The sequence below is a fragment of the Pogona vitticeps genome, chromosome 2 (assembly GCF_051106095.1).
Source record: "Pogona vitticeps strain Pit_001003342236 chromosome 2, PviZW2.1, whole genome shotgun sequence".
In the NCBI taxonomy this organism is placed as follows: Eukaryota; Metazoa; Chordata; class Lepidosauria; order Squamata; family Agamidae; genus Pogona; species Pogona vitticeps.
In genome coordinates, this window is record NC_135784.1 from 91,329,685 (window position 1) to 91,357,293 (window position 27,609).

At 43.4% G+C, this 27,609-nt stretch overlaps 1 protein-coding gene and 1 long non-coding RNA gene across 12 annotated transcripts in view; one reads left to right on the top strand and one right to left on the bottom strand.

The window, feature by feature from the left end:
- LOC140704451 (uncharacterized) lies at positions 1 to 27,567 on the top strand. The gene is made up of 3 exons (XR_013541833.1): positions 1 to 4,840; positions 23,506 to 24,647; positions 25,346 to 27,567. It is a non-coding gene; the product is annotated as an uncharacterized LOC140704451 (long non-coding RNA).
- Positions 10,488 to 27,609, bottom strand: part of GALNT10 (polypeptide N-acetylgalactosaminyltransferase 10) — a 91,359-nt gene continuing 74,237 nt past the window's right edge. For 3 of the 11 annotated variants that reach the window (XM_078385613.1, XM_078385612.1, XM_078385611.1), the window contains exons 12-14: positions 26,555 to 26,665; positions 14,929 to 15,078; positions 10,488 to 10,990 (exon numbers count right to left, since the gene is read on the bottom strand). In XM_078385613.1, coding sequence (XP_078241739.1) covers positions 10,823 to 10,990; positions 14,929 to 15,078; positions 26,555 to 26,665 — 429 coding nt within the window. In that variant the 3' untranslated portion in view covers positions 10,488 to 10,822. Of the gene's footprint in view, positions 10,991 to 14,928; positions 15,079 to 26,554; positions 26,730 to 27,609 lie in introns of those variants that run through there. The other 8 variants (XM_020796949.3, XM_072990029.2, XM_072990028.2 and 5 more) reach the window with 3 other exon arrangements.

Genomic DNA, 27,609 nt, shown 5'->3' on the forward strand with positions numbered 1-27,609 from the left:
TTGTCTTTTAATGATATTTCTTGCTATGAATTTATTCCCTTTAAAATTTTATAAGACTTGGAATATTATCTGTCATAAATGTGTTTACATATCGTATGTGTTTTGTAAATTAATAGGTTATTTCCTCATTGACTGTTCAGACTTGGTATTCCGGCATGTAAATTGCTTGGATTGGATGTATTGACAGGCTGGCATTAAATTCTGAAACATGACATGACTGCAGGCAGCCATTTCTCATTGCTTCACAAGTTGTCTAAGTCAGTGTTATCCCTTACCAGTCTGTATAGCATGTAACAAAGAGTAGCCAAACCACATGTACCTTACCCTGCTCCTTCCATGCTACTTTTAACTTCTTAATTTATCAGTCTGTGAAATTCAGGCATCCCCTCCTCATTGTCTTTTCTTTGCTGGGATTCCATGTTTTAAGTCCTAAGAGGAAACCTGTATTACTGATTTCCACAGAATACTATACATAATTAAGTTTTAGTGTGTGTAGTGATATTTTGGCTGAAATCTTCTTCTGCAGCACCTGGCATGCAAATGGAATAATGTCATCAGCAGTGGCAAATCACCACTGACTGAAGACAAATTCGGGATGCACATGACTTTATACAGTGCAATGAATGCTGCTGCTGCTGCCATCCTTGTTGCATTGATAAAAATGTGCAATTTTAACCTATTCCCCTTGTTTTCAGTGTGTAAGACACAGCAGCCTTCTCGAAGTGCAGACCTGGCAGCTCTGTATATTCACCATACTCCTCTAACTCCAAATCCATGGTGAATTTTTCTCAACATTTTTCTGAGAAATGTAAAGCTGGTTTTAAATAAACAAACCAACTTTTAATAGGCTGAATACTTCATAAAACTCCCATTTATTAAGTGACTGACATTTATTATGTAATAACAAGCAATGGCATGACTGTATGATAGTTTCTTCATATTCAGGATTTTCAAGTATAATACCATTTTCACAGAAAGTACTTCTTACAAAAATGTATTTTAAAAAACAAGTCAATATCTGGAGTAAACTGAGGTTTAAGACTGCTCCAGATGGTACTTTGGAAGGTAATATGATCAAAGCCACTTCTGCTAGATCCAGAATATTTGATTAGTTTTTTCAGTGTAGTCAGTCCCTCTTTTCACATCCACAAAAACATGCCTTGGCTGTTACAGAAAAAAACACTTCCACTGGTCTTCAAAAAAGGACACAATAAAAATTTAATTTAAACATATTATTTAAAAAAGTCCAATTATTTCTTAAAAACACTAGATCTTACATCCAAATGATTTCCGGTTCATCCATGATTCTACATTAAAGTGCTAGACATCATTTACCTCCCCCAACACAATAGGACACTGTCCCAAAATGTACAAAATAATTACACCAGAACATCCAATTTCAAAGGAATTATTAAGCATGCATTTTACAAGGTGTGAAACAACTAGAGTCTGTGAAGAGTGTCTCTATAACTGTAACTTTTTTTCTCCTTCTCTTGCTCCTCAAAATATATTTGGTCACTTGATATTATGTTGGAAGAGCTAACACTTAGTTCTGTTATATGCAATGTCATGAAATTCATTCATTTAATTTTCTTTCTTTGGGATAAAAAACCTCTTCATATCAATCCCAACAGTGCTTTTGAATCACTCAATTCAACTTAAAACCTAGGAAGGCTCAGAAAAAAAAATTCAGAGAGATTACTGTTATTGGATTGAATTTAAACATTTATCTTTTTTCTTATTTCATCTTTAGGCGAAAAGCAATGATTAGTGAGACTTGTTATGTGCCATCAAGTCGAAACCAACTTATAGCAACCCTAAAGAGGATTTTCAAGGTAAGTGAGGTATTTAAGGAATGGTTTTACCAGTTCTAAACCCCACCCCCAGACGTGAGTTTCCATGGCCATGCCAGAATTCAACCCAGTCTCCTGAGTCCTAGTCCTTCACTCCTGCACATCTGAAGTGTTCTTAAAACTAGCCCCTTTACATGCATTTTTTACCATGACATTTAATTGGGAATTTGTTCACCCATGGAACAACTGCAAAGTCAGAAAGCTGAGAGGACACCCCTATGCATATGATATCTGACACAACTTTCAAAATTTAACTTTTCCAATCAAATCATAATCAGTAAAATTGCTTCAATATTTATAATGTGTCAAGAAACTTTATAGAACTCTTCATAGTGGATAGATGTCTAAGCCTTTGAACAACAAATGCTATAATTCTACACAAGTTACAATATTCATTTGCAATTAAATGATTTTGTGCATAAGAAGGCATGAGATCAGGCTGTACTAGAAGTGAATCAAGACAAAGATGCGTTCAGTTCTATCTTTGACACCATTTAGCTATCTTTGATAAAAAATACATTATAGTTGTTATTAAGAGGGCTTAATCCCAGACCCCTGATACTACTTTAGTGTAAGTGGTGTTTATGTCAGCATCAGTATTCAGCAAGTCCTTAAGTTATAAAGCAGTCTTCTATATATCATATACTCTTTTCTCTTGTGAGTATTGTTGCCTCAGAGCCCCATATGAAAAATGTAAGTCAAATGAACACATTAATCCAGTAAGGAAATACAGTGGTACCTCGCTTAGTGACGTTAATCCGTTCCGGAAAAAACATTGCTAAGGGATTTCATCGCTAATTGAAATTAAAAAGCCCACAGAAACGCATTGAAACGTGATTAATGCGTTCCTATGGGCTAAAAACTCATCTTTAAGCGAAGATCCTCCATAGGGGCGGCCATTTTCGGTACCTCTAAAGCGAGGAAAAACAGCGGGTGGCCATTTTGTTTTCCCAGCGGGCATTTTGAAACTGCCGATCAGCTGTTAAAAAAGGGTCGCTTTGCCATGATCTCTTCCCCGCGATCATCAAAGCGGAAAAAAACCCATAGGGACCATCACTTTTGTGATTGCAAAAACTCCGTTGCTAAGTGATTTCGTCGCTCAACGGAGTGATCGCTATGCGAGGCACCACTGTAAACTGTTTTGATGATGTACAGGAGCTTATGATGAAGACACGCCCCAACTATGGTCTACAGCAGCAATACAGCCACAAAATGTGGTGATTGTACCCTCAAGCAGGTACCCTTCAAACATCTTAGTGTATGTATCACACTTATTGGTACTTCAGCTTTCTTGTTCCGAACAGTCTAACTTTCTTTATTCAGTTGCATGAAACAAAAACCAATGTGTAAAGCTGAGAAGGCAGCCATGCTATTTTGTTGCAGCAGAAAGTTTACTGGTATTTTAAGACTAACACTTTTATTTGAGATACGTTTTCATGGGCTGGAATCTATGAAGGCATATACCAAATAAAACTTGTGAATCTTTAAGATGCTAGTAGACTCATTTGCTTTCACTGTGAAAAGGTATGAAAAGGTACTCATGTATGAAGTGGAAACAACTTCTAATTTATTTTCTGATGTCTTACATCACATACTGGCAAATATGACTAAAAAACTGTGCCCCTTATAGAAGCTACCCTGTTAACCTAATTTGAGTTACCTTAATGGACTCTCTGTGGTGAAACTTATATGTTTGTGTGCCGGCATCTGAGATCACTAGACATTTGGTACATTCTGACTGGATTAACCCCCTTGTATTTGCAGAGATGCATGTTTCCTCTCTCAAGTATTCCCTTTGACTAAAAGTGAAAGATAGGAATTAATGAATTTCCTTGCTTTCTAAATAAAGACCAGCATCTTTCTGTCCTATACTGGGAGCCTGAAATTGGGTAAACAAAAATATATCTCCTCCAAACAGGGCTAATTGTGCATGGCACAGAACTCTTGTACATTTCACACCTCACTTCACTCTTGTCCAGCAAGGCACTAGGAAATTGTTCAAGTTTCGGCATCTGCTGTACATTTGCATTTTAAAAGGCACTTCTTTATTTTAATGATGCTGATTATTTTGCATTATATCCCAGAGGAGTGTGCTTGAACATAAAAGTTTTCTGAAGCAGACAGGTACATTCCCTCTAACTAAGATGAAAAGAAAAATTCCTGTTCATACATCTCAGCCACATTATTTCAAATATTAAAAACTGAGTTGAGATACCATATCTGAGTCACAGCTTTCTGTGCTGGGAGCTCTGATATGTAAACTGTTTGCTATGAAGAATCACATTTCAAGTAGCAGTGATGTCCAAGAATCCAATATAACTGCTCCTGATTGCAAAAACCATAAGAGCTGTTGTACAAGTTAGCAATGCACATACCATTATTCTTTAAAAACCCAATACTAGCAGTCTGATACTGTCAGACAGAGTGATTAAGAATCTTAGTTACAAATACTAACAATACTGGAGGCAATATTTATTTCTACTTCTGTTAACTAGTGATTTTTCCAGAGGGTGCACCATCATGCATGCAAGTCTTGTTTTATTTACAAATTTATGGACGGGAAAATTTAAATATAAATCAGGGATGTGAAACAGTCCTCTAACCCACTCTATCCTCAAATAAAGGCAGAAAGAAAGGTGCTCAGTCCACCCTGTGCCTTTCTGGTGACACTACGTCTTAATTTCTGTTGAGGTCTGTGATGGTATTTGTGCATTTCCATATCTCTGTGGAAAAACTCAATTCCCCAAAATGGGGAAAAGAAACAAGATTATGACATAGGGTGAAGACTGCACAGTGTCAGTGGTCTGGAGGATGTGGAAGACAGGATTTTATTTTTGTCCACAGGTGATTGTACCAATTGTACAAAGGCCAGTTGTCAGTGGAACTGTACCACCATAGCTAAGAAAATAGGCAGAGGAAATGGAGAGACAAACCCTGGCATGCTAATTCTGACCTAACTGATCAAAGCCCCTACAAGAGGAGTGCAGGTATTCATCCATACACACACTCAATCTTAATGTTAAAGTGTCTGGTAAATTAACTAAACTAGATGAGAAGAAAGACAATTCCATAATCTGAATCTTAACTTGCTATGACAGTGCAAGTATCTCACTTTGTCATACACCTATGCAAAATGCCTGGCATTGTGGGTACAAGGAGAAGAATAGTCAGTGGTGACTAAATTTTCCCCAGGGCTTCAGCAGTTGAATGTCCATGTGAGATCCCAGGCTTTACTGGGGTCTTCAGCTGTCATTCACTTTCTCTGTTGCTAGCAGCTCAGATTCCTCCATTTATATTTTCCAGTTCTAACTGCTGAATGTCTTTGGTTAAAAACCATTTAAACTTGACCCATAGCAGATGGATCATGATGTTTCTTTATCATGACCCCTATGTATTTACACTGATGGGTCTACAGCTGCAAAGAGTGACTTATTTCAAAATTCTGAGACATGAAGTATCCAAATAGCTTTCAGCAAGTCACTATTTCATCTCATTCCTAGCACGGCACTAATATTGGCTCAGTCTGCAAGACAATTGTGTACCTAAAACATGTAACACTGAAGCATTATGTAAATGCTGAATCATCTGTTATCTTGGAAACAAAGTAATCAAGCCAAAATTGTGCTGCACAAGCATTAATACTATGAAATGGATTCTTGGCTTCAACTGTTTAAAATCTGCTGTAACATTCAAATGTTGACTTTTCTGCTACATTTGATACTTCCAGCTCTGTAACCACATTCTAAGAAAAATTGTTGGGGAACTGAAACCTGAATATGGTTTGGAATTATCTATTTAATAATTTAATAGATACAAGAAAGGAAAAGTTATTTAAAATGTTAGGCTATACAACAAATGTGGACATTACTCCAGTGCTTCCCAGGATATCACAGAGAATAACTGTGTACATCTTCAACAGTGTATTCTCCCCTTCTTCAAGTAATTTTTTAAACCCTATTTAATATTTCATGTACCCTCCACAGAAGTATTTGATGGCAAAAATAGTTAAGTTTATGATCTCTCATCTACTACAATAGTGCCTTGACTTATGAATGTCCTGACATAAAACCATTTTGAGTTGCTACCAGCTCTGGCTGCAAAATTTTGCTTCGACTTGCGACTGGAACTTCGAATTGCAAACAAAAGAGGCAGGGAAAAAAGGTGAAGAGTTCAAATTAAAGGACTAACCATTGGTCAGCAAACAGCTTCTTTGTAGCTCTTTTGCCCCAACAGTTAGTGTGTGCACGTTTGCAAAGAGACTTTGTACTGCCTGGTGCTGCTTTCTGCTTCTGGGTGAGTACATTTACAGGATTTTGCAGGGTGGGTTTGGGTTGGGGGAGATATGTTTCTGTGCTGTGATTATTATTAATTTTTTTGGTGTGTTTTTTCCCAGCCCCATTGCGTTCCAATGGGGCTGGCTGTATGTGTGTGTGTGGTTTTTTGATTTTTTCCCCCAGCCCCATTGCATTCTGATGGGGCTGGCTGTGTGTCTCTGTGTGTGTTTCCTCCATCGTGTTCCAATAGGGCTGGCTGTGTGGGGGTGGGGTTTGTGGGTTTTGGAGATTATTTTTCAGCCCCATCATGTTTCGATGGGGCTTGGAGTGGTTTTTTTGGGTGATTATTTTTTTTGTCTGGAATGGATTAATCGTGTTCCAATGCATTCCTATGGGAAATGGTGCTTTGACTTACAACCATTTTGAGTTACAGTTATAGCACTGTATATCAAGAGAAAAGAGCCCTGTGTGTAATGACAAATAAATAAGTGTGGTAATCATTACTACTAGACAGAAGATGAGACTAAATTGACAAAAGGAGGATGCGCAGCCCCATATTCATCCACATATTTTAGATCAGACTCTGAAAGGATTAAGAAATAAATTGTGATAGAAAACATTACTTATCGTATTTTACCGTGTATAAAACAACACTTTCCCCTAAAATAGAGGAAAAATTGAGTGTTGCTTTATACACAGAAGGAAACAGTTGCACGCTCTCTCAGGCGCCTCTTGCTGCTGCTGCTGCTACCCAATTGCCTCTTCCAGAGCTCACGACTTGTCCCCTCTGGTGGCCCTGAGGCAGCAGCAGCAGGAGGCAGAGGCGAAGGAGCATTCTCATGGGCTTGAGCGCCTCTTCTGTTGCCTTCCCCACCTACCGGATCACCACCTCTATTGAGACTGACAGGCTCAGCTCACATCACCGCCTTGTCCCCTCCGGTGGTGGAGGTAGAAGGAGGCAGAGGCAGAGGCAAACAAGCATTTGTGCACACTCGGGTGCGCCTTCCTGCTGCCGCCACCAGATCACCTCCCACGATCTCCTTAGGGCAGGGGACAAGGCAGTGATGTGAGCTGGAGATGAGCCCCGGCAGTCGCACTGGAGGAGCTAATCGGTTGGGCAACAGAGACAGCAGCAGCAGGAGGTGGAAGTGGAGGAGCAGTTGCCCATTAACTGCTCCTCCACCTCCATCAAAAGTCAAAATTAGAGGGCATTTTATACATTGGGGGTTCGTATATATGGTAAAATACAGTAAATCACAAAGAAGAATAACATCTATGTACCTACATTTTTCAGGACAGATTTATGAGGCAGAAAACTAGAATCTGCTTGTAGACATTTTTTGAAAAATCCATATAGATTCCATATTTCTGTTTGATCTTTTTAAATGGAAACTCCTCCATGGACAGTTTAATTGACAGCCAGTTCATCTGTGTCAGTAGACAGCAGCATCTCCTCTTGGCTTTTCACAGAGGCATGTATGGAAATAGGCTTTATAGATTATCCTTGAAAGGATATGTAAAAAGAAAGGCAATTGTGTTGGTCCATGAAAACAAAACAAAACCAAAATCCAGAGACACCCAATACCTTTATAAGCACCAATGGAAAATCTGCAACTATGTGCAAGTTTTGAAGTCTGAGGACTTCTGTCAGGCTAGATAATGTAAAGTTTCCTTCCACAGGAAAAAATATTGCTAGAAACTGCTGTTGGAAGTAATAAGATTGTGGTTAATCAAATAGGGTCTTTGATTTAATTTATCAATGGTAAATGTAGCCATTAAATATTTATACCTGATCTGGTTAGCAGTCCACTTTCCTGGATGCATAGTGAACTGAAAACATGGGATGTTAAATTTCTCAGTTCTTCTTTCATTTTTTTAAAACCTCAGGAGTTGGCATACTATGTTACCAATAAGTCTATGAAATAAGGAACTGAACCTTTCCAGTTTAAGAAAACGATTGCCCACAAATGTTCAAAGTGTTGAAAGAACTAGTAATGGAGAAAGAGCATAATCAGAAGCATTAATATGGGCAAAGAAATCTTTATATCCTGCATAGTCCCTGATTTCTCCCATACTGTGTGGTCAATGAAAAGTATCTGCATGTGGAGTATTTCCTGTAGAATAAGTAACCAAATCTGTGCATGTACCAAGGTTTTGCATGTCCAATGAAAAGTTATCGGATAACCAGTAAAAGACTAGTGAGGTAGAACTGGAAAAACAAAATAGCACCTGTTTGCTACCAGATTGGGTACCAAATTCAGTAAAGTGCTTAGGTTCATACTGATGGGGAAGGTTATGAGCATTACTCTACAATTTTAAACATGGTCATTCACACATTCACCAGGAATTAAATTTTATGAGATGCTTTCTAGATTTCAGCCTTAATTCTTTTTGTGCAAGCTCAACAACTTGGTACCAAGAAACTAAATAGATTATCTGTGAGACACCGGATTTGCTTAACTGGTATATTATTTCCTTCTCTCACACATATGAATATATACATATATGTATATATTACTGAAATGATGGTAAAACAACAGTATGCAACTGAGCATCATGGGCCAGGTTCATCAAGCATTTGAAGGTGTAGATCATCAACTGAAGTAAACCTACAAATATTTGCAATACGGGAGGTTCAGATTATGTTCTCCACCATGAAACAATGTGAAAAAGAATAATTGTATTGTAGAGTACTGTACAATGGAATAGCATAACATTGCCCTGGATTCTAATGTTGCAGTCTTTTGAAAATGGAACAATTATTGTAGCAGCAGGGTTTCAGAGCTGTATAAATTAGCCTCTCTAGTTTGTAACAGGCTGGCAGCAGGATACATGAATCTGAAACTGCAGTTGCTCATAACAGAAAATATTTTATGAAAGAGGGAAAAAACACAAGAAATTTGTGCTATTTGGCCTCTAGGCAAACTGAATTAAAATGACAAATAAGATGAGATTTAAAGTCAAGAGGTTGAAACTGATCTTATTTGTGTACAGGATTATATACAGTCATCCCCATCACATTTTTAAATGTTCTGTCTATGCAGAAGTCATTATTCATTAACCACTTATTAATGCTTGCATGAAACTAAATGGGCAGATTACACACACACACACACACACACACACACACACAGACACATACATATATACAGTGGTGCCTCGCTTAGCGAGGTTAATCCGTTCCGGATTAACCCTCGCTCAGCGAATCCATCGTTAAGTGAAATAAAAAAGCCCATAGGAACGTATTAAAACTGATTTAATACGTTCCTATGGACTTAAAACTCACCGTTCTGCGAGTTTCCTCCATTGCGGCAGCCATTTTGGATGCCTCGTTAGCGAGGCAAAACAGCGGTCGCCATTTTGTTTTAGCGGCGGCCATTTTGGAACCGCCGATCAGCTGTTCGCTATGCTTTGATCGCGTCCGTGCGATCATCGCATAGCGAAAAAAACCCATAGGGGCCATCGCTGAGCGAACGCTCCAGCGATGGCCCGGGACCCCTCGTTGTGCGGTTTCTTCGCATAGCGAAGCGTTCGCTATGCGAGGCACCACTGTATATATATATGTATATATATATGTATCATCTGCCCATTTAGTTTCATATATATATATAAAGTGATAGAAAAGTTACAAATCGTGTATGGCCCCTGCTGAGAATGGCAGCTCTATACCACTCACTGAATTACTTATGTGCATGTGTCACTTATTCAAATAGTTTAATGTTTAATAATAACTTTTTAATAGTAAAGTTAATAATAACTTTTTAGAATATTCATTAGAAAACCTTTTCTGGAGATGCACTGCTTGTTTTAATTGATACCTAACAGAACTCGAATGTATGAGTCTGGAATAGCAAAATCAAATTATATACATTTACATTCATTTAAAATTTTGGTTTTATTCAGCTATGCCCATCAGTACGATGGACACTTTGCAGCATAAATTTCCCCACCCCACTGGGATCATATGCCACTTGATATATATTATGTTATATTTAAATTGTAAAATAGTAATTTAAAACGAATTGTCAGATATGTTTAGGAATTGCTGGAAGAAAAGAGGAAATGTTAGTGAAAAAGGTTCCCTATGGAAAAAAAGCAAGGAGTTCTATGGAAAAGAGATACATCCCTTGGCCATTAGGTGAGGCAGACAATTGAAGGCAGCCTACCTGCACCTACTCCTGATGCTTACTGCATGAAAAGAGGGGTAAAGACACTGTAAAACCAGAATAAAAGGCAGTGTAATGAGCTAGTGTCAACTATGCCCTTAATCATTTAGACTGAGATATAATATACTTTTGATAGTAGTCTAGCTCCACATTTTGACATTCAGACAATGTATTGCAGCATTCATGACACCCTATGAAAAAAAGTGGTAGTTTAATATGTGACTTTAATAGCACAGTTCCATAATACTATGGAAGGACACCATTCTGCCTCTGAAAATCAGAATTCAAGATCTGTCAACAGCAATGCAAACTTCTAGTATACTTACTAATTGGTTTCAGTTATCCAAATCACAAAATGCAGCATCATTAAAATAGAGACCATCCTGATAGTCACACCCTCTCCTGAGATACTCCCTTTTACCTTATTTTTATAAAAAATTATTCTTTTACAAAATGTGTCATTTTCCTGTAAAAACTATAATTGTAATATATACATACATACATACGTACATACATACACAGACAGTCTTTAAAGATCGAGGTTTTTGTTAAAATTTTCCAGGACTGTTGAATTTGTGTGTTCAAATATCCACTGCTGTGTTGGAGATGAGGGATTGCACATGTTCATGAAGATTTTTCGGTCACTTTCATTACAGTCCATGCAGCTGCCACTTATAGGGTGGTAAAGGGTCTTGTCCTGGGAAATGAGCATTAGTAAACAGTTTGTGAAACTGGAGAATGTACAAGGGTATCTGTAACGTAATTCTAAGGAAACAAGTACCTACCATTTCATAATTTATTGACGAACAGCAGTTCTTATTTTATGTTATGTTCTGTTAAGTTGGATCTGATTTACAATGACTCTAACAGGGCTTACAAGGTAAGTGAGATATTTAAGAAGTTGTTTTACCAGTTCCACACCCCAATGACCTTCCATGGCTTAGCAGGGATCCAGACACAGGCCTTTGGAGTCCTGCTCTGTAACTCTATCCACTACACCACATTGGATATCCTAGTTTTTATATCCATCTCATGAGAAGAAAAGAGTCCTTGGAAAAAACCTTGATGTTAGGAAGGTGTGATGGCAAGAGGAGAAGGGGACGACCGAGGATGAGATGGCTGGACAGTGTCTGCGAAGCAACCAACATGAACCTGACACAACTCCGGGAGGCAGTAGAAGACAGGAGGGCCTGGCGTGCTCTGGTCCATGAGGTCACGAAGAGTCGGACACGACTAAACGACTAAACACAGTTTTTATATAGGAAGCAGCATTCTTGTGTGCTGCATGCTTTACCAATTCTGATCATGTATATTGTTTATTGATTTTGATTTACTGGTTTGAATAAGGTTTAAGTAAACAAGTCTCCACAACTGAGTTATAAAAGACCATTTTATGAGGCAAAGAAAGCCCCTTCCACACATCCAAACCTAGTGTATTACTCTCCTAGACCTCATCTGAAACCATATTTCATGGAAGAAAGATTGTTTTCTTGCTATTATCTTGTTAATCCTTCCATATTTCTGAAATATATACTGAAATGTCTCACATATTCCATTATGTTCATGGTATTATAGGGTGGAACTCAATGATCAGACGTGGGCCTAGAGATTTCCTTGGAAAGATGTCTTGTTCCAGCTGGTAAGATATTCCATCCCCTTCTATCTTGTTTGTTCTACTGCACATTGTTTATGTTTGGCTGCCATTTAATATTCTTGATTTTAAGTATTTTTGTCATCTGTATAAATAGCATCCCATACCTTTATTCCTGGGATGCTACATGGATGGCCACCCCCACCCCCCACCCAAAACACAACTAACCCTTAAAATGATAACTATTAAATGACAGTCAAGTATAAAATTGTGTGGTCGAATATAGAGTCCTGAGGCAGAAGGCTGGACTGTGTTACCTTTATTGCCATAACTAAGTGGTGCACCGTATAGAGTGATGGACTAGGACTCTGGAAACTTGAATTTGAATCCTTGCCTGGCCATGGAAATTCACTGGGAGTGGGTGATTGGAAGTGCTAAAATCACTCCTCAAATATCTCACTTTGCGATTTTTCCCCATAGGCACCATTTTCCCCCAGCTGAGTGGCGGGAGCTTTGAAGCCCCGCCACTCAGCTGGGGGAAAATGTCGGCAGTGGGCTGCGGCCTCGGAAGGACCCCGAAGCCACCGTCCCCTGCCGACAATTCCCTTCCGAGCTCTCAAAGGGCCCCCTCCGATATTGGAGAAAGCCCTTTGAGAGCTCGGAAGGCTCTCAGCGGCGGTGGGGGAAGGGTACCGGGGTGTCGAAGACTTCCAGGCCTTTGCCTGGAAGCCTTGCGGACACCCCCCCACCCTGTCCCTGCCGCCGGCAGCCTCCCCATGCCGCCTACCCCGGCCGTTCTCGGACGCCTGGAAGTCCGAGAACGGCTGGGGAAAGTGGCGCGGGGAGGCTTCAAGCATCGGGGACAGGGTGGGGGTGGATCGGGAAGCTTGAAGCCTACCCGCGCCGCTTACCCAGGCCGTTCTCGGACTTCCAGAAGACCGAGAACGGCCTGGGTAAGCGGCGCAGGTAGGCTTCAAGCCTTCCCGATCCACCCCCACCCTGTCCCCGATGCCGGTAGCCTCCCCGCGCCTCCTACCCCGGCCGTTCTCGGACGCCTGGAAGACCGAGAATGGCCTGGGTAAGCAGCGCGGGGAGGCTTCAAGCTTCCCGATTCACCCCCCAGCCTGTCCCCGCCGCTTAAAGCCTCCTTGCGCTGCCTAGCCCGGTCGTTCTCGGACACGGCCTGGGTAGGCGGAGCGGGGAGGCTACCGGCATCGGAGACAGGCTGGGGGGTGGACCGGGGAGCTTGAAGCCTCTCCGCGCCGCCTACCCCGGCCGTTCTCGGTCCGGGAACGGCCTGGGTAAGCAGCGCGGGGAGGCTTCAAGCTTCCCGATTCACCCCCCAGCCTGTCTCCGATGCCGGTAGCCTCCCCGCACCGCCTACCCAGGCCGTTCTCGGACACCTAGGTGTCCGAGAACGGCCAGGCTAGGCAGCGCAAGGAGGCTTTAAGCGGCAGGGACAGGCTGGCGGGTGAATCGGGAAGCTTGAAGCCTCCCCGCGCTGCTTACCCAGGCCATTCCCGGACTTCTGGAAGTCCGAGAACGGCCGGGGTAGGCGGCGTGGAGAGGCGTCAAGCTCCCCGGTCCACCCCCCAGCCTGTCTCTGATGCCGGTAGCCTCCCCGCGCCGCCTACCCAGGCCGTTCTCGGACACCTAGGTGTCCGAGAACGGCCGGGCTAGGCAGCGCAAGGAGGCTTTAAGCGGCGGGGACAGGCTGGGGGGTGGATCGGGAAGCTTGAAGCCTCCCCGCGCTGCTTACCCAGGCCATTCCCGGACTTCTGGAAGTCCGAGAACGGCTGGGGTAGGCGGCGCGGAGAGGCTTCAAGCTCCCCGGTCCACCCTTCAGCCTGTCTCCGATGCCGGTAGCCTCCCCGCGCCGCCTACCCAGGCCGTTCTCGGACACCTAGGTGTCCGAGAACGGCCAGGCTAGGCAGCGCAAGGAGGCTTTAAGCGGCGGGGACAGGCTGGGGGGTGAATCGGGAAGCTTGAAGCCTCCCCGCGCTGCTTACCCAGGCCGTTCTCGGTCTTCCAGGCGTCCGAGAACGGCCGGGGTAGGCGGCGCGGAGAGGCTTCAAGCTTCCCGGTCCACCCCCCAGCCTGTCTCCGATGCCAGTAGCCTCCCCGCGCCGCCTACCCAGGCCGTTCTCGGACACCTAGGTGTCCGAGAACGGCCAGGCTAGGCAGCGCAAGGAGGCTTTAAGCGGAGGGGACAGCCTGCGGGGTGGATCGGGAAGCTTGAAGCCTCCCCGCGCTGCTTACCCAGGCCGTTTTCGGACTTCTGGAAGTCCGAGAACGGCCAGGGTAGGCGGCGCGGAGAGGCTTCAAGCTTCCCGGTCCACCCCCCAGCCTGTCTCCGATGCCGGTAGCCTCCCCGCGCTGCCTACCCAGGCCGTTCTCGGACACCTAGGTGTCCGAGAACGGCCAGGCTAGGCAGCGCAAGGAGGCTTTAAGCGGCGGGGACAGGCTGGGCTGTGGATTGGGAAGCTTGAAGCCTCCCCGCGCCGCTTACCCAGGCCGTTTTCGGACTTCTGGAAGTCCGAGAACGGCCGGGGTAGGCGGCGCGGAGAGGCTTCAAGCTCCCCGGTCCACCCCCCAGCCTGTCTCCGCCGCTTAAAGGGTAACCGGCGGTTGGTGGGATCCAAGCCCGGGATGCCTGAAAGGCATCCCAATCCCACCACCCTCCCCCCGCAGCTTGGATCTGAGCCGCAGCGGCTACCCCAGCCATGGCCGGACTCTAGGGAGTCCAGCCATGGCTGAGGTAGCCGCCATGGGTCAGATCCAAGCCGCGGGGCGGAGGGAAGAAACCGGATAATCCGTTCCAATTGGAACGGATTAATCGGTTTTCAATGCATTCCTATGGGAAATGGTGCTTCACATAACGATGTTTTCACATAACGTTTTTTTTCTGGAACCAATTAACATCGTTATGCGAGGCACCACTGTAATAACACAGTTTCCTTCCACTGCATACAGAGGACCAAATAATAAAATAGTTCATCATGTCACAGATTATCATAATGACATGATGTCATACATGCACTTACTTTCCTGTACTTCCAGAGCTGATTTCCTTTCATTCCATGACAGTCAAAGAGGGTCACTGGGCTGCTGGGGGAAATGGCATCGAAGCAAAATTTCTTTGTATGCTGGGGGTCTCCTGGACGAATGTCTTCTCGCCAGCTGAATGTGAATACCTGCTGAGACAAACACCAGACTGAAAAAAGTGGTGAACATAAAAGATGTATATTTTTATATGTATTGGGATAATGTAACTGATGTAACAAACTGTACTGTCTCCTTAGAACAGACAAGAAATTGAGCTAGTATATTTTTTCACTGCTACTAGTTACAGATCATAGAAGTAGGCACATCAAGGTTTTTGCACACAAAATTACACTCTAGTGTGGTTATGACAGACAAGACAAATTTCCTTGTAATGGTAATTCTCTGAGTGGCCACCTGTGCTTTCCCACACAAGGGTTCAATGTAGGAAAATTTTTGAGCTGAGAAAGCTTTTGGCAAGAGCCCTGTCCCCCCACTCCAGCTGTGCATATTAAAGGGGCACAGACTCACTGTTCCCACTTAATTCCTGTGCATAGCAACTGCATGGAGAAACGAAGTGAAAAAACAGGTATGGACAGTGCATTGACAAGAGGGATAGAACATGAATTGCATGAATGCACAAAAGGCCAGTCACAGAACCATAACAGGGATCATGCTGCTGATAGAATGTTTCACAATTTGTAATCATTTTTCCATTCTAGCAACAGATCTGGCAATTACAGTGGGGATCTCTGGACAACCACCTCACAGTGCTCATAGATTTTCAACTGGCAAGTGTAAATAGATTATGGCAAAAATTGTTATGATTTAGTGAATAACTTGGCAAATGAAATAAAAAAACTAAGGCAAACAAAAAACAATTTGTACTTTAATAAGTCCAGTGCATCCAGCAAGTTTGGAAAACTCAACAGTGGCCAGAGGATTGGAAAAGATCAGTCTACATCCCAATCCCAAAGAACATCAAAAAAACTAAGATCATGGCCACTGGTCCCATCACCTCCTGGGAAATAGAAGGGGAAGATATGGAGGCAGTGTCAAATTTTATCTTCCTGGGCTCCATGATCACTGCAGATGGAGACAGCAGCCCTGAAATTAAAAGACGCCTTCTTCTTGGGAGGAAAGCGATGACAAATCTTGACAGCATCTTGAAAAGCAGAGACATCACCTTGCCAACAAAAGTCCGAATAGTCAAAGCTATGGTTTTCCTGTCGTGATATATGGAAGTGAGAGCTGGACCATAAAGAAAGCTGACCGCCGAAGAATTGATGCCTTTGAATTGTGGTGCTGGAGGAGGCTCTTGAGAATCCCCTGGACTGCAAGGAGAACAAACCTATCAGTTCTAAAGGAAATCAACCCTGAGTGCTCACTGGAAGGACAGATCCTGAAGCTGAGGCTCCAGTACTTTGGCCATCTCATGAGAAGAAAAGAGTCCTTGGAAAAAACCTTGATGTTAGGAAGGTGTGATGGCAAGAGGAGAAGGGGACGACCGAGGATGAGATGGCTGGACAGTGTCTGCGAAGCAACCAACATGAACCTGACACAACTCCGGGAGGCAGTAGAAGACAGGAGGGCCTGGCGTGCTCTGGTCCATGGGGTCACGAAGAGTCGGACACGACTAAACGACTAAACACACACACACAAGTCCAGTGCATAATGATAACTGAGCATTACCGTATTTTTTGCTCCATAAGACGCACTTCCCCCCTCAAAAAATGTGGTGGTGGGGAAGTCTGTATGTCTTATGGAGTGAAGGCAGCAATTTCGTTCCCGCTGGCCCCATGGGGGAGCGTCGCAAGGGTCCTGGAAGGCTCACTTGGACCCTTGCGATACTCCCCCACCCCCCATGGGGCCAGCACGGGTGAAATTGCCAGCTTCTGGGAGTCTTTTGAGGCTTGGGAAGCTTCAGAAGACTCCCAGAAGCTGGCGATTTCACCCCCCTTGGCCCCGTGGGGCAGGTGAGGGGAGTGTCGCAAGGGTCCGAGTGAGCCTTCCAGGACCCTTGCGACACTCCCCCACCCCCGCGCGGGGCCGGGGGGGGGTGAAATCGCCAGCTTCTGGTAGTATTTTGAGGCTTGGGAAGCTTCAGAAGACTCCCAGAAGCTGGCTATTTTGCCCCCTCTGACCCCCGGGGGGGCAGGGTGAGTCTCCAAAGGGTCCTGGAACACACCCTAGGACCCTTTGGGGGCTCACCCTGCCCCTCTGCCGGGCCAGAGGAGGGGAAATTGCCAGCTTCTGGGACTCCTCTGAAGCTTCCCAAGCCTCAAGAGTCCCAGAAGGTGGTGATTTCACCCCCTCTGACCCCCGGGGGGGGGGGGGCTGGGGTGAGTCTCTAAAGGGTCCTAAGGTGTGTTCCAGGAAATACTCAACAGACAGATTAGAGACAACGAGGCAATTAAAGGACTTAAAATCAGAGGAGAAGAATTAAAGTTACAAGCGTATGCGGATGACATAGCGATAATACTAGAAAATCCTTTGGAAAATCTTGAAGGGTTACTGAAAGTCATAGAAGAATTCGGACAGGTCGCCGGATTTAAAGTAAATTATCAAAAAACAAAATTTATGACAAAAAACCTAAAGAAAGAAGATGTTGAAAAATTAACACGGAACTCCAACTTTGAGGCAGTGAAAAAAATTAAATACTTAGGAGTGGTCATCACCAAAAACCCAAGCAATTTAATGAAAGAAAATTATTTAGCAATACAGAAAGATTTTCAGAAAAATCTTGAGGAATGGAGCAAACTACAACTCTCATTTATGGGATCTTACCAAAACTTTTCTTCCTGTTCCAAAATCTCCCAATACTAATGAATTTTAAATATTTTAAGGAATTTGACAACTTAACATCAAATTTTCTCTGGAAATCTAAGAAGCCAAGAATAAAACTTAAATTGCTACAAGATCTGAAAGAAAGTGGGGGAGTGGGTCTACCGAATTGGTTATTATATTATAAGGTATGCGCTATGACTTGGATTAAAGAATGGATAACCTTAGAAAATCAAAGACTTATGAAACTGGAGGGACATGATATAAAAATGGGATGGCACATATATGTATGGTACGGGAGACATAAGGAACACTCACATTTTGGAGAACATATCCTTAGGAAGGCCTAGGGATAGTATGGCAAAAATTTCAAGCACAAACCTATAAGAAAATCCCATTGTGGGTGGCACCTATAGAAGAGTTCACATTAAAAGTCCTGAACCAGTAAGGAATTTTGACCACATATGAAAATCTGTTAACTAAAGAACAGAAGATTAAGGACAAACAAGAGCTTGAAAAAATTGGGTGTAACTTGTGATTGGTGGTCAATGGTTAAATTAGAATCAAGATACAGTGGTGCCTCGCACAGCGAGGTTAATCCGTCCCGGATTAACCCTCGCTGTGTGAAACATCGCTGAGCGGGACGGGAAAGTCCATTGGAACGCATTAAATATCGTTTAATGTGTTCCAAATCGGCTGAAAACTCACCGTTCAGCGATGCTTCTGGGGTCCGGCAGCCATTTTCGCGCCCTCCCCTCGCTGAACGAGGGCACGAAAATGGCTGCGATCAGCTGTTCCACGGCGTCAAAATGGCCGCTGGAACAGCCAAAAGGGCCGGGTGCAGCGTTTTCGCGCCCTTGGTAAGCAAGGGGAGAGCACGAAAACGCTGCGCGCAGCCATTTCGGCTGTTCCGGCAGCGTTTTCGCGCCCTCCACTTGCTTACCAAGGGCGCGAAAACGCTGCACCCGGCCCTTTCGGCTGTTCCGGTGGCCATTTTGAAGCCGCGGAACAGCTGATCGGTGGGTCGCAAAGCGAAGGTCGGTACGCGAACCGCTTACCGACCTTCGCTCTGCGATTTTCGCCCATTGGGGCCATCGGTGTGCGATCGCAGTAGCGATCGCAAAAGCGTCCTCGTAGAGCGAATTCATCGCTCTACGAGGCACTCGTTGTGCGAGGCACCACTGTATAAAAAAGATAGGACTGTGGGTTTCTTTGAGGGCAAAGTACAGGTGGATAGACTGTGGATATATACTGAGAAAAAATTAAAATGTATACATACTTACTAGAATATGATTTAGAGCAGGGGTGTCCAACATTTAACCTTCCCTGGGCCACATTAGAAGATGAAAATTTGGTTTGAGCCACACATACATTTGGTTTGGGCCGCATGGGGGGCAGCCCTAGCCATCCTCCGCAGCCCCACTCCAAGTGCACTTACCGGCAGCTGCGATCTCAGACAGCAGAGGCTGCCAGCTTTGACTCTGGCAGCTTTATGGGGCCAGGAGGGGGTCCACCTATTGACGGGGACAGTGCAATGCAGTCACACAGCCCCCCTGTCCCCTCCCCTCCCACTCCTTCCCTCTTTCCCTCTCCCCCCCCCCCCACCGTTGTGACGTGCCCTGGCCACATTCCGGCCGCAAGCGCCGGAAGTGTAACTTGAAACTTTGGAATTTCTTTAAAAATAATATATATATATATATATATATATATATATATATATATATATATATATATATATATATATATATATATATATATATATATATATATATATATATATATATATGCATGCCACCCACACTACCCAAAGGTCTCTGGGCGGCTTACAGCATTTATGAGCTGACCTGGGCCGCATGTGGCCCTCGGGCCGCAGGTTGGACAAGCCTGATTTAGAGGATGAGAGGGTGAAAGAGACAATGGTAAAATGGGCAAATTTTTTTGGATATAACATAGGTCTTGACGATTGGACTAAGATGTGGAAAGAAAGTTATAAGATGATCAAACCAGCAAATCTTAGAGAAAATATTCTCAAAATGTTTTATAGATGGCATTATACACCTGTAAGACTAGCAAAAATGCCAGAGAGTAACAGCAATATATGCTGGAAGTATAAAAAAAATGCAGGAAGTTATCATATGTGGTGGACATGCGAAAAAGTCAAAAATTATTGGACGCAGGTGTGGGAAATAGTGAAAAAAATTATTCAGCAGAAATCAGATATAAAGCCTGAAATGGCATTACTGAATGTTATGCCAGGAATTAATGATAAAAAAATGAAGCATTGTCTAATGCATATACTCACAGCAGCTAGATTACTCTGGGCCCTAAAATGGAAAAGCAAAGAAACTCCAACGAGAGAAGAATTGTTAAAGAAGCTATGGGACATAGAACTGGACACACTATCAGAAGCACTACAGGAACAACCAAGAGACTACGTAAAACAAAGCTGGGAACTAATATACTCTTGGGCCCAGAGAAAGACAGGAGCATAGGGCAAATTTTATCATATATGTATATCTATTCAGTACACACTGGAAACCAAACCGGGGAAAGTGGAGGGTTAATGAGGCTGGAGTCTCTGACTCCAAAGGGGGGAAGGTTTAGTTTAGTAGAGGAGCTAGTTTAGTTTTTTTAATTCTTTTTTGTTGTTTTTTGTTTTTTCTGTTTTTTGTATGTTGAATTTAAATAATAATAATAATTTAAAAAGCCTCTGATGGTAGCCAAAAGTTCCAAGTGATTTATATGGAGCGTCTGTTCTTGCTTTGACCGCAACCCATGGATCTTGTGGGAAAGGCAGTGGGCACCCCAGCCGGACGGGCCGGCTTTGGTGGTGACCTGGATGGTGGGCTGGCGGGGCAAGAAGGATCTGCCCATTCGCAGATTTGGAAGATGAGTCCACCATGCCAGCTGAGTGACTAGGTTGCGTGTGACTGGCAGTCTCTTGGTTGGAAGGTCTGACATGGGGTCGAATAGCGCGAGAAACCAGGATTGGAGCGGTCTCATTTTGAGTCTGGCGTGGAGAATCAGTGATGTGGCGGACGCCATGAGGCTGAAAAGGCACTGTGCACGATGGGCAGAAACCGTTCAATGAGTTCAAAAGAGCATAATCGAGTCCTTTATCTTTAGAAACCTTTCGTGAGGAAGAAAGGCTTTTGCGTGTAACAAGTCGATGTGGGCCCTGATGAAGACAGCCATCTGTTTGTGGTGGAGATGGGACTTCTGTATGTTTATATTGAGTCTGAGTCTTTGCAGGGTAAGGAGAGTGAAGTCTTGGGCGGCTATGGGGTCGTGGTATGACGCTGCAATGATCAGCCAGTCGTCGATATAGGGGTAAACAGCGATGCCATGGAGGCGCAGAAAGGCGGCAATAGGCGACATACATTTTGTGAAAGTTCTTTGAGCTGTAAAAAGTTCAAATGGCATGGAACAGTAATGGAAGACAGCATTGTTGAAGTGGAAACAGAGATATTTTTGATGGGAAGAATGTATGGAGACGTGGAAATAGGCGTCTTGTAAATCGATGATGATGAACCAATTGTTCTGTGAAAGCAAAGGAATAATTGTGTCCAATGTGAGCATCTGAAATTTACAGGGTCGAATGAAAGTGTTCAGGAGTCTTAGGTCCATAATAGGACGGAGTCCCTTGTCCTTCTTGGGGACAGTAAAATATTTGGAGTAAAACCCGTTGAGCCAATCATCCGATGGTACGGGAACAATGGCTTATTTGGAGAGCAGAGTGGCAACCTCATCCTGGAGGATAGGGGGAAAGGATGTAGGACAAACGAACCCCAAGGGGTGTAGGGATTGAAACTCAATTCTATAACCCTGGGAGATAATAGGACCCAGTGGTCAGTGGTAATAGTGCCCAAAAGGGTAAGTATGGTGCCAACCTGGTTTGGAACGAGGTTGGGGCATTCCCACAGGGAGGGAAGCATGAAGGAATAAAATCAGTATGGCTTACCCTTCCTTTGGTTCTTGGGAAGGGGTTGGCGTCAAAGTGTCGAACTGCGGGAACGAAAGGAAGGCAGAAGAGGCTGCAGGGTCAATGAAGACCTGTCTGATTGATGAGGGTGAAATTGCTTGTAAGGCTGGTATCATTGATACTGGTATTGAGAGTATGGTCGAGAATAGGGTTGAGTGAAGCGATAGTTGGACCTTGGATAGGTGGAGAATTGTTGTGAAGAATAAGACTTTGCTGTCTTGTGCATTTTATGAAAATTCTCCATGGTCTCGTCAGTTTTGTTATTGAACAGGCCAGTACCGTCGAAGGGTAAGTCTTCTATGCGGGACATAGTATCGTCAGATATAGTGGATGACCTAAGCCATGCATGGCGGCAAATAGATATAGATGACACCAAGGTCTTGGATGCAGCTTCTGCTGTGTGGTGTGCCACCAGTCTTTGGTGCTTAGCTAAGGTAATAGCTTCAGCATGGATGTCGATAAGATCAGATTTTACTGACTCAGGAGCGGTCTCAAGAAGAGGGAGAACCTTGTTCCAAAGGTAGTGTTGGTACGCTCCCATAGTAGGTTGATAGTTAATATTGCGAAGGAGGAAAGATTATAATGAATAAACTCGTCTGCTGAGGATATCTAACTTCCTGCCCTCTTTATTCATGGGGGTAGTTTTGGACTTGGTGGAACTTCAAGACTGGCTAGATTCCACTATTATGGAATTGGGGAGAGGATGTTTATTGAGAAAGCCGATGTCATCACTGTGAGAGTTATACAGGCTCTCAGTTCTGTGGGAGATTTGCATCATTGAGGGAGGTTTATCTCATGTGACTTTAATGAGTTGTAAGATGGATTTATTAAAAGAGAGACTGACTGGCGAGGTCTTTTCACGGAAGGTGTCATCAAAGACAGGCTCAGGCTCAGGAGGGAAGGGTTCCTCCACCTGAAGGTGAAGAGTGTGAGCCATCTTCGAAATGAAATGAGAGTAAGAGGAAAGATCCTCAGACAGGAAGGAGGGTTGGTTGTCCTTGGTCCCGTCGGGGGAGGGGGGTAGGGACGTCAGGAGACGAGCAGTGGGAAGAGACAGACTGGTTGTTGTCAAAGGAAGGTTTTGAATAAGGTGATGTATCATGACATTGAGGCTTGTAAGGGGATTGATCCCGCATATGGGGTTGCTCCATGACATCAGGAGCAGTATAGGATTCCCATGATGATGGAAATCTGGGCTGGGATGATGTTGGAGCCAGTGACTGTGTCTTGGCAGATCCTCGCTCTGGGAGAGGGGAGGATTTAGATGGTTCAGGGGCGAAACGAACACATTTCTGTTTGTCAGCGTGATATCACTCAAAGTGGGACTGCCAGACGGCAGGGTCGAAAAACTGGTATGGCATCATAGGGAATGGGAAGAAGTCTTCGAATGGTGTGGTAGGTCGCTGTGGGGAAGTATGCTTTCATTTCTCCGTTTGTTTCCTAGGGGAGCGGGTGGGAGATTCGGGATCAGAGACTTGGGTTTCAACTGCCCTCCCTGTTGCAGGGGTGGAATGGGCGGAGGCTGGGCTGGATGATACTACAGCCGCTGGATGGCCGAAACTTGGTGTAAGGCTCGATGCCATAGCAGAAATCACCATTTGCTGTACGTACTCCTGGTCGGAGGCAAAGTCATGATGGTCCCTTGAAGATTCCTCCAAAACTGGGGGAGAAAGGAAGGGTTGAGGAAACTGGGGATGAGCAGATTTATCCGCTGTGGGGTTTTTGGCAGTGGACTTCTTCTTAGAAGGAGGAAGGGGAGGTTTAGATGATTTGGTAGAGTTCTTTGGCTTCAAGCCCTTCTTTTTTTGCTTAGGGTCTGCAGGAAGAGCAGGGGCCGTGGGCTTCCGAAGAGTGCTGAGCAGCAGGGAACCTATCGAGGAGGCAAGGGATCTCACCAAGTCCCGAGGAGGGGACGGAGGATTCATCACGGTTTGTCAGAGGTGAAGCCGGAGTCTCTGGAGGCGTTGCTTCAGCGCCGGACGAGTGAGATTCTTACAGGCGGTGCAGGAATGTGTGGGGTGAGATTCGCCCAAGCAGAGGAGACACTGATTGTGAGCGTCAGATAAATTTTGTTAGGGCACGAAGTACAGTGTTTGAAAGGAAACTGATAGGCCATAAGAAAGAACGGGGGGGGGGGAATGGAAGTGGGAGAGAGAGAAAGGAGTATTTCCCACTACGAGAAAGAATAGTAGAGAGAAAGTTTGTCCTTAAAAGGACTGTTGGTTTGGTTAGCTAAAGCTAAAAGAAGTTCAGCTAAAAACTAGAAAAACTTAGCAGAATAAAAATAGAAGTGCTCAAATCTTCCTAAGAGAACTGAACAGCTCGGCGGAAAAGAGGAACTGAGGGGAAGGGAAGGTGGGCGGAACATATGCCTCATGGGGGAATCACACCACTAAATTGTTACTTTCAGCTCTAGAATCTTCCGAGAACATCAGGGCAGGCACAGACAACACCCATATATGTGCATTCACAGAGGCTATGAAGAAGAACCTGGATTACCCAAGGTTGGGAACCACTATTCTACAGACTTCTGGGAGATTAGGTGCAGACTCAGGTAGCTGTTGCTCAGAGGAAACAAAGCACTGAGAGGGAGGAGAGAATAGAGAAGGATAAATAATTAGAAATTTCTGCTTATTGTTACAGATCTTAGGGTTGCTGTGAATCTTTTAATTTCTAGGGGGAAATCAAACAATGGCTAAGAAATTTAAATTGCCATGTCCATTTTTGAAGAATTAGTCCTACATGTACAGTGGTGGCTCGACATGACCACCTTGACTTGCAATCAATTCAAGTTGCGACCACCTTCAGTCAAAAAATTTTGTTTTGACTTGTGACAGGAAAAAAAGGCTGAGAAACTGCTAACTGTTGGTCAGCAAAGAGGCTGCTTCTGTGCACTATAGTTCCTTTGTCCCAGCGGTTAGAGAGTGCATTCTGAAAGAGGCCTTGTGCTGCCTGGTACAGTACTTTTTGCTTTTTAACATTTTAAAAACTCCCTGTTCTGGGTGGGTTTGGGCTGGGTGGGGGGTATGTTTCTGTTCGCCTACTTGATGCCCGCCCAGTGCCCATCTTGCCTTCTCCTTGTCTGCCTCCATCTATCCCCCTCCACCCACGGCTTCATTGCTGCATCCTCCTCCCCACCTCCTTGCGAGAGTGGCGGATGCGAGCCGCCATCTTCTCCTCTTCTTCCAACCTTCTCACCATTTTTTTCTCCCTCTTGGTTTGTGCTTTTGCTGAGACTTGGTGTAACGAAAGGAGGTGGACTATACCCATTGGTGGTGTGTCTGTGTGTGTGCACGCGCGCAGGGGCATTTGGATAGGATTTGTCCATTTAAAGCTCCTTTCTCTCGCTCTCTGACCATGCCTGGTGCCTCCATCGCCGCGGAGGAGGAGAAACAGAAACATGGCAAAAGCCGAGCAGATCCTGTCTCTGTTTCTGTGCGGTGTGTTTTTTAGTCTTGTAGTGTGTTTTTTAGTCCCTGCTATTTAACCTTGGGTTACTCAGATGTTTTTGGACTGCAACTCCCAGAAGCCTTCGCCACCAGCTGTGCTGGCTGGGGTTTCTGGGAGTTGCAGTTCAAAAACACCTGAGTAACCCAAAGTTAAGAACCACTGGCCTAGACCATCTTTATGTAGAGCAACAATTTGTTTTTCAGATCCTCAGATAGTTCATTACCATGACGTGCCATATGGAACTTCCAGTGACCAGTCTGAGAGAGTGAGAGCGATAACACCTGCTCCCCCTTCATACCTGAGACTTGTGTCACTAACGGGTCTCATGACACCAGGGAGGGAAAACGGCTACTTGGGCCCAATTTGGACATTGTCACAGCACATTTAACACTGCCATACAAGCTGTATACTCACTGCTTTACATTGTAATCAAGTGTCATTTCTTCAGTGTTGTCACATGAAAAGATATACTAAAATATTTATGGAATGTGAAGGGGTGTACTCACTTCTGTGATATACTGTAGCTCAGAACTGATTAAGGTCTGTTTGGGAATTGCCTTTGTGATTTTGTGCTATCTGTTTCCTAACACTACTGTAACACTACTGAAATCTTCTCACATTACATTTCTTCCTTCAGGAAAATAATAAATATCTTTAATGAATCAAAAACATTACCTGACTGGTATGGGGCACATGCATATTCACTAATGTCAGATCAAGAGTTCTATATTTCTCTTTAACCATTATAAAACACTATTTTTTACTATTTCAGCATCAATTTGAATAAAAACTACTGGGTGATTTAACTGTTATAGCAATTCATTTTGATTTAACCTTGATGTGAAGCACAGATCCAATCTATTTAATTCTCTATAAATATACTTTATGCTGTTCCTTGGTATTTAGTTCCTGTATGCAAATATTTTCAGCTTTTTCTCCCTTTAAAGCTAAGCTAGCTTTTTCCTCAGTATTACAGAAATAAAATCAAGTCCTTTACACTGAAACACATTAAGCTTACCATCTTAATTTTTCCTTCTTGTTGGTGTTAGTTTTAACCCTACAGTAAAATATTAGTGACTCTCTCTGACTGCTTGAATACTCACTTAACTCCATTTTACCAAATTCGTCTGCTACATCTTTCAACACTATGACCAGAATCCTATTGGAGATGTAATTAAGGCAGTCTAAGTGCAATTGCATAAAATGTGGTGGTGAACTGCTAAAAATTAATGAGATGTTGCTTGCATTCCTGGCTGTTTGTCAGTTGGCTCATGACTACAGATGTGAGGGCAACTTATTAATCAGTACAATTCACCATGGCAATTTATGCAATTATACTTATCACAATATAAATCCCCAATAAGACTGTGGCCACTATCTTGTAAAAGCTGCCTTACCTCTTCTCCCCTTACCTGAGCTATCTGTGTGTCATCATTCAAAAGTATGGCTTTGATATTCTCCTTATCCAATTCACTTAAAAAATCCAATGCTTCTTCTTTTGACTTAATATGTCTCCATTGCTGCTTGAAATGGAAAGTAAGTTTTAAAGGGGCAGATCACTTGTACTTTATTTTCTCTTAAATTAACCTGTCAGATAAATAATTTCTTTTCTTTAACATAATGTAGAAAGAAACAGATCAAAGTGATATCACCAATTCAAGTAATAAGTATAACACATATTATTTGATTGGTTTGGGGAACATACTAATATGTACTGGTATCAGTACTATGTACTAATATGTACTACCAACATGAATTTGACCAAACTGTGGGAGGCGGTGGAAGACAGGAGGGCCTGGCGTGCTCTGGTCCATGGGGTCACAAAGAGTCGGACATGACTTAACGATTAAGCAACAAAAACACTAGTATCAGATCAAGAGTTCCAAGTCTTCTTTCAATCATTATAAAGTACTGTTTTTTATAATTTCCACTCTCATTAGGATGAAAATGACTGGATGTCTTTATTGCTATAGCAACTCATTTTGATTTAGCTCTTGATATGAAGCACGGATCTGACCTATACTTAGAAGTCTCCAAATATTTTTATGTTGTTCCTTGATATGTTTCTTGTACACTAATAATTTCAGCTTTTTCTTTTTCTAAAAAATTGAGTGACTATTCACTTGTGTATTATATTAGTAAGCTCTAGAAAGGAGTTACTGTACATTTCTCCTTTCTACTACAGAACAATGTTCCTTCATTTTAAACTTCCAGTCTTAATTTCTTCCATCTAGTTGTTATTTGTAATCTCATAATAAAATGCTAGTGACTCTTTTTTGAGAGCCCTTCCTACAGCTTACTTCTTAAACCAGTGATGGGCAACATGAAACTAGGAGGCTGCATGTGTCTCCATTTCTGTAGGCCCCAAGGCCACGACAAAGCTAGCCAAGCAACCCCTTCTTTCTTTTTTGCAAAAAATATAAAATAATATCTAGGCACTTCCATTTTAAAAAAGAAAATAAACTGG